Here is a 12,239-nt window from a genome sequence, read left to right as displayed (position 1 = left end):
TGGGGGCAAAGTAACCTAGCCTTACCCTAACGCCACCCCCCTAATGTGAAAATATATAACCCAAATTATACAAGCCCAATGCATTCTGTCACCCATCATTTGTCTTTGTGGCTATTAAACTGGTCTTCTCAGATCTTATATTCAGCAAACTTCTCGGCTGTGTTTGGTATAATACATAAGTACCAATATTTGTAAAATACACTAATTTGTCTGTATGCAACACCTTTTATGCGATGCATGACGTCAATGTAATACTACCATACTACTACCATATACTACCATATACCGTACACCGTATGGTAATACTACCATATACCGTATGTTTTTTGCTTTTGAAATAAATATGAATGTGACGTTATTCACATGATTTTTTTTCAAAATTAAGGCTGTAGAGTAGGGTAAACCGAAGGGTGCAAGTCCTGCACATGACCCATCGAAATATTACCATCCCCCCATGATGGGGCTTGTGCCCCACGTTGGGAATTTACGGCTACATATGCTATAGAGTGGGTAGCAACAGTAACAGTTCCCGGGAGAGCGAAAATCAGAATATTGTGTTTTCAAATAGTTCGTGGTAAAAAACTGTAGTAAGGAGCGACCCGGCTCAATAGTAAACGAAACTCTAGAAAACGGAATTTTGATGCTAAAACATACATAAAAAGAATTTAATTTTCATGCTGATTAAGTTTCATCAAATTTAGTCCTTGTCATCAAAAGTTACGACCCTGAGAATATGTGCCTTATTTCGAAAAATAGGGGGATACACCCCCTAAAAGTCATAGAATCTTAACGAAAATCACTCCATCGCATTCATCGTATCAGAGAACCCTTAAGCAAAAATTTCAAACTCCTATCTACAAAAATGTGGAATTTCGTATTTTTTCCCAGAAGATAGATCACGGGTGCGTGTTTATTTGTTGTTTTTTTTTTTCAGGGGTCATCGTATCGACCAAGTGGTCCTAAAATGTCACAAGAGGGCTCATTCTAACGGAAATGAAAAGTTCTAGTGCCCTTTTTATGTGACCAAAAAAATTGGAGGGCACCTAGGCCCCCTCCCACGCTCAGTTTTTCCCAAAGTCAACAGATCAAAATTTTGAGATAGCCGTTTTGTTCCGCATAGTCGAAAACCATAATAACTATATCTTTGGGGATGAATTACTCCCCCAAAGTCCCTGGAGGAGGGGCTGCAAGTTACAAACTTTGACCAGTGTTTACATACAGTAATGGTTATTGGGAAGTTTACAGACCTTTTTAGGGGGATTTTTTTGGTTTGGGGGTGGGGTTGAGGGGATGGGGATATGTGGGAGGATCTTTCCATGGAGGAATTTGTCATAGGGGAAGAGAAATTCAATGAAAAGGGCGTGGGATTTTCTAGCATTACTATAAAAAAAAAACAATGAAAAAATAAATATGAAAAGTTTTTTCAATTTAAAGTAAGGAGTAGCATTAAAACTTAAAACGAACAGAGATTATTACGCATATGAGGGATTCTAAAAATACTTTAGCATAAAGAGCGAGGTGAGCATAAAGCATATAGGAGCATTTAGGAGGAGATAAATACCTCGCTCTTTATGCTAAAGTATTTTTTAGTAATTTCAACTATTTATTCTACGGCTTTTCTGATTCAGGGATCATTCTTAAAGAATTGGGACAAAACTTAAGATTTAGTGTAAAGAGCGAGGTATTAACGAAGGGACAAACCCCCTCATATACATAATAAACATATAATAAGAATATAAAATTTTGTTACGTAAGTTAATTCTTAAGTTACGTATGTTTTTTACTAATAAAAACGTTCGTTAAAAACTAAAAGTTCTAGTTGCCTTTTTAAGTAACTGAAAAATTGGAGGGCAACTAGGCCTCCTTCCCCACCCCTTATTTCACAGAATCGTCTTATCAAAACTAAGAGAAAGCCATTTAGCCAAAAAAGAATTAATATGTAAATTTCATTATAATAATTTATGTGCGGAGAGCCAAAATCAAACATGTATTAATTCAGAAACGTTCAGAAATTAACTAAAAAAAAAGGGTTTTTTTAACTGAAAGTAAGGAGTGACATTAAAACTTAAAACGAACTGAAATTACTCCGTATATGAAATGGATTGTCTCCTCCGCAATCCCTCGCTCTTTACGCTAAAGTTTGACTCTTTGCCACAATTCTACTTTTTAAAACAATTAAAAACTTTAGCGTAAGGAGCGAGGGATTGCGGAGTGGACAACCCATTTCATATACGGACTAATTTCTGTTCGTTTTAAGTTTTAATGTCGCTCCTTACTTTCAGTTAAAAAAACTAGTTTTTTTTATTTAATTTTGGCATGTAACCAACAAACACTTACTTGTTTATGATGAATGATATCTTAGTAAATAGACATTAAAGATTATACTTCTGAATAATTCTTCTTTGAATTTGTTCCTTTTAAAAACACGAGATTAAATAGAAGCTTTAAAAACCTTGGAAGTAACCTGATAATCAGATATAATTCGGCAAAAATACGGATAAAACTAGCCTACTACAACCAATAAAGGGGGTGAGTTTAAGAATGTAGGTAACGAATCTAAGTTTGACTGAAAATGTCCAACCCTTTGAAAACCGCAGCTGGTTAAGTGTCCAGCCCCTTGTTTCAAATATTTCTAGGAGATAAATTTATCTATATGTCAATAATTTTGTTGACTAAAATCTGAATAGTACTAGTAGTCATTTGATTGACGTGTCTTGACAAAAGCCCCACCTCAATGAGACAACAGTATTTGAAACATTTGATAGAATTTAACACGAGGCCTAAACTTAAAGGCGACCTTAGCCTACTTGAAATTAATAAAATATTTTCAAATGGTGAAGCAATTCACCGTTTACCAGACCGTTACCTGCCAACGCTGATTGCCAACGCAATCAGAACAAAAATGTTTTTTTTAACCCTGGACGCATCTCAAGTCTATTCGTACCTGGAAATCACAGTTTTCTAGGATTGTTCGTTTGGTTGTCACAAAATTCTGATTTTTTAAGGCAGTACCACACTTTCGTCAGTGTTGCCAAGTTGAACCGAGAAAACATAGAAGCGAAACTAATTAGCTGAATTTGACACCGCTTTCGTCCACAAAAATGGAAACGCTGACGGTCAGTTGATAACAAAAGACAACAATGTGTTCAAAGGAAAGCTGTATTTTCTAAAGCTTTTTTTAGTTTCCGCTTCCAAACCCCTTTTCAGTTTCCGCCTCCAAAATTATTTTTGGTGATTTTTCATCAGTTTCTCTTTTTTTGGTTTCCGTTCCCCAACTCCTTTTTAGCTTCCACTTCCAAAATTATTTTGGGTGATTTTTCGTCATTTTCTATATTTTGAGTTTCCGTTTCCAAACTCCTTTTAAGTTTCCACTTCCAAAATTATTTGTGGTGATTTTTCGTCAGTTTCTTTTTTTAGTTTCTACTTCAAAAATTATTTTTGGTGATTTTTCGTCAGTTTCTTTTTTTTAGTTTCCGTTTCCAAACTCCTTTTTAGTTTCCACTTCCAAAATTATTTTTAGTGATTTTTCGTCAGTTTCTTTTTTTAGTTTCCGCCTCCATTACTAAAAACCACATAACTGCATGTGGAGGTATTATTCATTAAAAATTGGATTCCCGAGTGTTTCTAAATTTTAAAGACAGGTATGGCTAAGTCTCAAAGGGGCGCTTTACATCGAATGTACTGTACATCAAAGGGACTCAAAGGGCACTCCTTCATTATTCAAAACGCATTCGATAAGTTTGCTGAATGTACGATCTATGAAAACCTGTTTCATACCCACCATGAGAAATAATGGGTGACAGAATGTATAGGACTTGTATAATTTGGGCTATATATTTGCACATTAGGGAGGGATGGGGGTAGGGTTAGGTTACTTTACCCCCATGCCCCCTTAATGTGCAAAAATATAGCCCAAATTGTATTATTATATAAACTAAAATATTATATTTATTTCCATCATATTTTGGTATATTTCATTAGGACTAACCAAACTTCACTCCTCGAGTGTGTTCTGAATAATGCATGAGTACCACTCATACATTTAGAAACCACGTAGACCAAGTGGCACAAGCCAGGTGTGGCGAAAGTGAGCCAAACGTAGCGTAGTCATTCCACGTGTGACAGAACACTGATGCATACGTGGCACCCCAAGTTTATACCAGGAGAGAAGTGGGCAGCCCGTCGATTTGTGCATCAGATATTACTTTCATTGTGCTTAGTACTTTAAACAAATAACAAGTTTCAATATATAAATGAAGCGCTGGTGCCATTTTCAAAGGCTGCGGTATATGGAAGGGGGTATATTTTATGGCCCGAAAACGGTGCATTCTTCAGCTGGGTTCTTGTAAATGGTTGTAACCTTCAGACCCACCTCCCTTCAACGTTTCTATGAAATTTGATAAGTTTGGGGTTAAAAATAGTTGAGTTTATGTTTCAAACTCCCTCTCCACCAATCAATCTTGTAATACCCCTTTAAAGCTCTATCTGTAAAAATTTTCTCCTAAGAGTACCAGTGGCTTTGCAGCCTATTTCACTGAAATACGATCAAAACAGTTTTTTAGAGTTTGACAAAACAAAAAGTCAAAACAACGAGTGTAATTATTAGCCACTGAAGGAGAAAAATTGCAGTTAAGCAGATGATTTGGATCCCCGCCAAGCCGTCTTTAGTGCTCAAAACCAAGCTTCCTCATAATAAAACGAATCTTCTCATCTTTTTTTTAAAGAGTTTTAATTTTATTTTTTGAGCCCTTCAAATTTATCAATGTACTTTTTTTTAGCAATGATGAGAGCAAAAATATCCGCTAAAGTCTGTCCACTTAAACTCGCTAAAGTAGTAGCAGTAGTAGTAGTATGTCCTCCACGTTATTTATGTTAAAATTCAAGCCGTATGGGTCAATCTGGAGGGTTACTTGACTGCAACTTTTTAAATAAATCTATTCAGAAGCCAAATAGATTTTTCTCTTTAACTGGTTGAAAATGATCCTCCTTGCTGTTGTGTCTTTTTGTTTCTTCAAGCATTTCCATCATCCTTTTTGGTACGTCATGTATGACAAATAGGGTCTTGGTAACTATATTGAAAGGTCATGTATATACGTCATGTATGTCATGTATATACGTCATGTATGTCATGTATATACGTCATGTATGACAAATAGGGTCTTGGAAACTATATTGGCCTAAAATGGCATAAACGCGCTTTTCGGACATTATATACGCCCCTTCATCCGTACGTAAGAGCCACCTATGTTTACCCTCTCTCCTCAAAACTACAATTTAAAAAATTGTACCATATTTTTTTTTCAATCTTCTCCAGAAACTGGCGGTCTCAGTCAGAATTGTGGGAGAATCCCCATATTGCCCTTCCGTGCCGTCGACGTAATGGGTCGTGATGACGACGTGATGGGTCTTAAACAAGTCACCCAGTTCAAAATTGATGTGTTCTTGTTTTATCAGGACAAACTGTATTATCTGTTTCGTCTAAATTGATTTCTAAGACACCCGAATTTAAGTCGCACACCATAAAATTGTGACTGACACTAATTAAATTATTTTTTTTTTGGTTCTGTTTGGTTTCACTAAACTTGAACGAAATTCTGGAATTTCTCGTCTATTTTTAGTTAAAATTGCTCTTTTTTGGAGAAAATACATAGGATCGTGACATTCTTTAGATTACTACGGAATTTTGACAAGATTTTCTTAATGAGAGTTTTCTGAAATTAGACAGATCTTTCTCCCTTCATCTATAGCAGAGACAAAGTTATACACTGACAAAAATCTAACGACAGAGAAACAGCGGATTTACATGTAAAAAGCGTTACGATTTGAAACCCCTACGGCTCTCCACTCTTTTCACTGGCTTAGTCTTATGCAAAAGAGCTAATGGGGCTTTGCGGTATTTTTACTTGCTCAAAATTCTACATAATGGCTACATAAAATTCTACATTTGATAAAAACGGGATAAAAACATGGATAAAAACGGCGGCATAATTCGACCTTGAAATAACCTTTTTTAAATACATTAGAACTTGTTTGTTGAAAACAAAAATGTTTAAACAAGCCCTCTAAATGTTGATCAGCTACAGAAGCTTAGCTTGTTGTGAGAATAACAATAGAACAATAAAATATTAAAAATACAAAAAACCATAAAAAATGACAAAAAAGATAACCCCTGAATTCCTGCAACGGATCTTTTACAGGGGTAAAAGTGACACGTCTTCATTTAGGGGGATGAATACTTTAACAAATTAAACTCAGTCAAACAGTACCACGGGAATGCACTGTCTCCAGGAGCGGCTGAAGGGGAGCCCGCTATCATGTCTAATTAAAAACCTAATCGAAAGACGGATAATCAAACTTCACTGCCATCTCCTTTCAGAAATTTTGAATATTCTTTTTCTCCAAAATTCCAATCCAGTAAACATGGACTGTGCTTTATAATTACATATTAAGACCAGTGGGGCCTACCAGAGACTCTGATGTAACCACGACAAGACAAGAACGATGTAACAAGAAAAACACAACTATACTTTTTTTGTAATTTTATGACATGAAACTAGTAGCACCATTGACATTGACACTATATAAAAAAGGTTTAGTGAAAACTTATTGACGCAAACTTAGCTTTGTACTAATTTTTATGACTTCTTCTTTTATTCGCTTCAACATGAACTTCGCCAATGTGACTTAAAAAAAAAAGGATAACCAATCCTATATAGCAGTTATCAAGCAGTTCTTGCAGGTTAAGCTCTATCCAGCATATTTTTGTAATCTAGACCTACCTGCGTAAGGGTGATGAGGGCGACCATGACTAGGAGGCATTCTTGCCAGAAAACGGCTCCGTGTCGCTTCTGGTGCCGTTGGGTCTGCAGATGCCACAATTCCGGGTTCGGATCTCGACCCCAGGCCTAACATTGCTCGACATGAAGGTGCATCGTGTGAGGTGAGCCGCCATGCAATACCGCTGACGGTAATTAGGACTATTCCTACCCCTGCAAAAGGTAACACAAGATCATTTACAAATGAATAGCCATATAATTCAAGATAAAGAGTAACTTAACCCTTACGACTGAGGAGAGGTGCAGCTTTTTTTCAGAAAAGTTGAGATTAAACAATTCATCTAAAAATATCCCTTATATATTTTTCAGCTCATGTTTACTGCAGGAATAACCCTGTAACCCTATTCCGGCCGGTTTCTTATCCGTGTCCCACCGTTCCACAAAAACGGCAAAACTTGTCAGTTTTTACGCGATGTTTTTTCTATAATTCCTATTTTGTTCTTTGACAAACTTTGCCTCCTCTCCCAAACAGAAAGACTGCTTAGAATCTCATCCACGGTCTATGTGGTCTAATAACAATCATAAGAGAGATGTCAGCATTTTTTTTCGTAGGCCATCAGTGAATCCAATGAAAAATTACTTAAAAAAGCCGAAAGTGACAAAAATACGAGTAACTGTCTCATGGCTGCGCAAGGACATTTTTCTTAAAAAAGCCGAAATTGGCAAAAATACGAGTACTGTCTCATGGCTGCGCAAGGACGTTTTTCTTAAAAAAGCCGAAATTGGCAAAAATACGAGTACTGTCTCATAGCTGCACAAGGACGTTTTTCTTTAAAAAAAACGAAATTGGCATAAATACGAGTAGTGTCTCATGGCTGCGCAAGGACGTTTTTCTTAAAAAAAAAACCAAAATTGGCAAAAATACGAGTACTGTCTCATGGCTGCGCAAGGAAGTTTTTTTTTAAAAAAGCCGAAATTGGCAAAAATACGAGTACTGTCTCATAGCTGCGCAAGGACGTTTTTCTTAAAAAAACCGAAATTGGCAAAAATACGAGTACTGTCTCATAGCTGCACAAGGACGTTTTTCTTAAAAAAAAACGAAATTGGCATAAATACGAGTAGTGTCTCATGGCTGCGCAAGGACGTTTTTCTTAAAAAAAAACCAAAATTGGCAAAAATACGAGTACTGTCTCATGGCTGCGCAAGGACGTTTTCCTTAAAAAAAGCCGAAATTGGCAAAAATACGAGTAACTGTTCATGGCTGCGCAAGGACGTTTTTCTAACATGGATAGTTTGTGCACTAAGAGAATTAAACTTTCGTATGGAGACTAGTTATTACATCCTAACAAGATCAATTGAGATCCAGCAACTTCTTCTGATAGATGTTCTAACAACCGACATATAGAGACCCCCCCCCAGCCGTACCCATCCTCCAGCCCAGGTTTGACTGCGTTATATCCAAATACTCACCAAAAATTCTTAATTTTTTTCCAGCCTCGCTATCGCAGTACAGGTATGTACGAACAGTAGCGAAAAGTTCTATACTCACCATTAAAGATTTTTGACACACATCAGCCTAGACCTCTCTTCATGACTTTGCCTTCACGCACGCTCAATGACAAATGTTTAGCGACTGAACGCCCATAGCAACTGAAATTATTGCTTTGACGCAAAGACATTTTCCCTTTGCGAGCGCCTTAATCTATATCACTTTTGAAGAAAATTTTCGCGACTGTTCATATAGACTTATACTGTGCTCGTTCTAGACTCAGGTATTATAGAATAGGATGAAGATCCTCCAGGGCCATTACTGCACAGAGGAGGTTATTTCACGCATAAGTTGTTGGGTATTTTTCACAGGGACAAATGGCAAGCTTGTGTCCTAGCCTTGCTGCGGCGGGGATGAAACCCTGGGCCCGGTATTGCCAAGCAGAGCATCAACAAAATGTGCTACAACAGAGTTAACTCAGGTATTATGTGCAAACAAATTTTATGAAAACCACCAAAATTGTAAATTTCACGAAAAAGCCAAAAAGATCAGAATTTTGGATGTCAAGTTCCACAATCCCGGAATTGTTTTCTAAAAATCTAGTAAACCTAGATTTAGTCAAATTGGACAATATAATGCAGAAGTAAAAAACTTGGGGGACATCTTAAAACCTCGTTGTCACTATAGGAGCTCGACTGATAATTTTGGGATTTTACAGTTTTTGTGGAGACATCTTTCAGTAGTGAAATTATGAGTTCTTAAATGACATATACCGAAATTGATCAGTTAGTTTGAGAACAATTGCATTTGACGAAACTTTCCATGTGAAAGTTAAATACATGTATTTCCATAAGACGAAACTGGTTTTGCGGTTTTTTATTACATTGTTTGAAGTTTTTCCACGTGTTACGGACCATTGGCCATAGAACTTAAGCATATATAATGTTCTTTAAAACTGAGCCTAGAAAGTGTTAAAACCCCAACTACTTGTGCTAACATCAAACGACAATTATATTCTAATTTATATTTTAAATTCTGCTTTCCTCATATCGAATTAAAAGCAGTCAATGGCGTTATTAGAAGCACATAGTTAGAATTAGCGAAGGCCTTCTTCGTGTTGAGTCCCTCCAGCAATCAGAAGACGCGGACGGCAGCAATTGACGACAGGGCGTTATGCTCCCATGACTGTCAAAGCTTTCTGGGAGTTATTTTAGTTTATCAGAAAGGCAAGGGTGGCCAGTGACGTTAGTTGTGTATACTCCCCTTCACGACGCTTCGCTCCATACTTTGCAATAGTATCTCAATGATTAAAAGTATATATGAATATTCTCAATAGCTACAATAATATAGCTTTTCAATGGCACGTGTAATTAACTTTGCCCCTCTGAGCTCGTCACGCCTCTTATTCGATGAATGTAGTAGAGGAGTTTCTTACTTAGTACCTACCAAAACTGATAGTTCTAATAAAATTTGGAGGGAGTAGGGGGAAAAAACAGGGTTTCTTACAAAATCTCAAAGGAAAAACTACCCAAAACTTTATCGACGAAAATGTGATGTTGTGTGATCAAAGCTTACAATTCAGGCTTACAATTTTCCCACTCCCTGCTCTTCATTGCAAATAATAGCCTGGTGAGGGTGTTTTCACAAGGGTGTATACAGGATTTTTTTCAGGGGGAGATTTTTTCGGATGAGGGGGGTTACAAAAAATCAAGGAGGCACACTCGTGCCTCTTTAAAGAGGCGAACCACGACAATGTTAAGCGATCTTCGGTTCCAGTGGTCGCAGAGGGATGGGGAGGGGTGCATTTCGTAGCCCGAGCTCCAACTAAGAAACCTGCCAAATTTCATCCCCCTCCGACTTTTCCTTCATGGGGAAAATCTGGCCGAAATTTTCGACCGCCCCCAACCCCCCCCCTTTAACGTTGTCCGATCGGGCTGAAATTCACAAGTTAAGGTCCCCTAGGGCCCAGGAGCTTATCCGTGAAATTTCAGCTCGATCCGATGGCTCCTTCCCTGTTTTCCAGAAACCACGCATAGCCACTTAATGTTCATGTTCTCCTTTTGTTTTTTTTTCGCCACGCCTACAGGTCACAGCCGACATCGGATCTGGGTGTACGAAGACCCATTCGATGCGGAATTCTCCGAGTAATTTTCCTGGAGAGTTTCGTCGGAAAATCTTAACCCCCGATTTTCTAGCTTAGAAAAACCCATTTCCCCCCCCATAAGAGCCCATGTTAATTTTTGAAATTCTTAAAAGTTATTTAAAAGTTATATTTATACACATGCAGGTATTCCGACTTCAAACATGCCCGGTTAGCTCATTCGGTAGAGCATGGGACTTTTAATCCTAAGGTCAAGGGTTCAAGTCCCTTATCGGGCGGTTTTTTTTCACAAAATATGAAAAAAACTTCGTTTTCTTAAAGAGTTAAAGAGGCTGCGTCCCAAAGTCGAACCTTAAAACGTACAGGAATTAGGAGAGGCAGTCCTAATTCCTGTACGAGGAGTACAGGAATTATTAAATTACATCCACCATGAATTGTAGAAAAACGTACAGAAATAATATGAAAAAAACTTCGTTTTCTTAAAGAGTTAAAGAGGCTGCGTCCCAAAGTCGAACCTTCAAACGTACAGGAATTACGAGAGGCAGTTGGGGGGGCTACCCCCCCCCAAACCACCCGCTTTTAAAAACTCTTTTGTACAGGTGTTTTGTTTTGTTAATTAAAAGAGGGCCTTTCCGAAGCCAAGAGCAGGGGGTTTGGGGGGCGGCAGCCCCCCAACTGCCTCTCCTAATTCCTGTACGTTTTAAGGTTCGACTTTTGGACGCAGCCTCTTTAACTCTTTAAGAAAACGAAGTTTTTTTCATATTATTTACAAAAAGAGTCAACAATTTTTTATATGCATTTTGTTACGTTTTGCGCGTAGGGCAAAAATTGGGGGGATGGTAAAACCCCGTAATGACCCCCCCCCCCCCCCCTGCATGCAGTATTATTTTCAAATTATCTTATATTCTCGTATTTTCAGATTATGTGATAAACAATCTCTACTAGGCTACTGTCCTTATTTCAGCCAACTTAATATCCATTTTAATATGGCAGGAATATAACGTATTCGGTATGCTTTTAAAATAAATATGTACAATATGTGAAGAAACCCCTCAAATTTTACTAAATTTGAGCGTCTCCAGGGGACCCAGCGTCCCCTGGAGTATATCTCGGAGCCCACTAGTTTCAATACATGTAGCATACTTCCACCGCGTTTTGCCTTTTTGCACAGCGCGTGACACATTTCTGCCATAGGCGGGACACGTGTCTTGGTGTATACAATTTTTGAAGCGGGGAGCTCCTTGCTTTTTGGCATTGAAATGAATCATCACCGAATAAAACTGGACCGCTTAAACACATTGAAAATATTTTCTTGTTTGTTTTGAAATTAAAAGGAAAAATGAAGCCTCTAGTCCCTTAGCCAGGTTTACCAATTAACGGTAAACCGCAAAACAACAGTATTCATTATTTAATGCAGCGGGAAAAGGAAATGTTTGTAATAGAGGCAACCAGAACATAGTTGACTGGTAAATAAATTTATTGGTATGAATTTTACAAATCTTTTTTTTTTAATTAATAGACCTTTTTTTTATTCGTTGCACTACTTCAATTTTATCTAACGTCATACTCTCCTACAGGGAGAGAACGGGTAGAAACTGAAAAATGTAACACATAAATAAATCGCCAAATTTCAGATTTAAGGGATCGGGAATACATGCCCGAATCTTCCTGTTTCCTGTTTAGTGCCTACTGTATTGCATTTCGAATGTGAAAATTCAGGAAAGTGTAAATATTTCAATTTCACGTCGGGAAGGCATTAACAACGAACAAATAAAAATGAAGAAATAACAGAAATGAATAAAATTAAGCACCTAAAGTATAAATAAAAGTAACATAATCGATAAAAAATACGACACAACAGAGAAAAACATGA

At 37.5% G+C, this 12,239-nt stretch overlaps 1 protein-coding gene across 3 annotated transcripts in view; it reads right to left on the bottom strand.

Moving 5' to 3' along the window:
- The window catches only part of LOC136041591 (uncharacterized), a 98,386-nt gene that overhangs the window by 14,751 nt on the left and 71,396 nt on the right, over positions 1-12,239 (bottom strand). For all 3 annotated transcript variants that reach the window (XM_065726288.1, XM_065726291.1, XM_065726289.1), the window contains exon 4: positions 6,780-6,989. In XM_065726288.1, the coding sequence (XP_065582360.1) occupies positions 6,780-6,989 (210 nt within the window). The remainder of the gene's footprint in view (positions 1-6,779; positions 6,990-12,239) is intronic.

Source organism: Artemia franciscana, unplaced genomic scaffold (genome assembly GCF_032884065.1).
Source record: "Artemia franciscana unplaced genomic scaffold, ASM3288406v1 PGA_scaffold_30, whole genome shotgun sequence".
In the NCBI taxonomy this organism is placed as follows: domain Eukaryota; kingdom Metazoa; phylum Arthropoda; class Branchiopoda; order Anostraca; family Artemiidae; genus Artemia; species Artemia franciscana.
The sequence above is the reverse complement of the archived record's forward strand: the minus strand, read 5'-3'. Positions and strand labels throughout refer to the sequence as shown.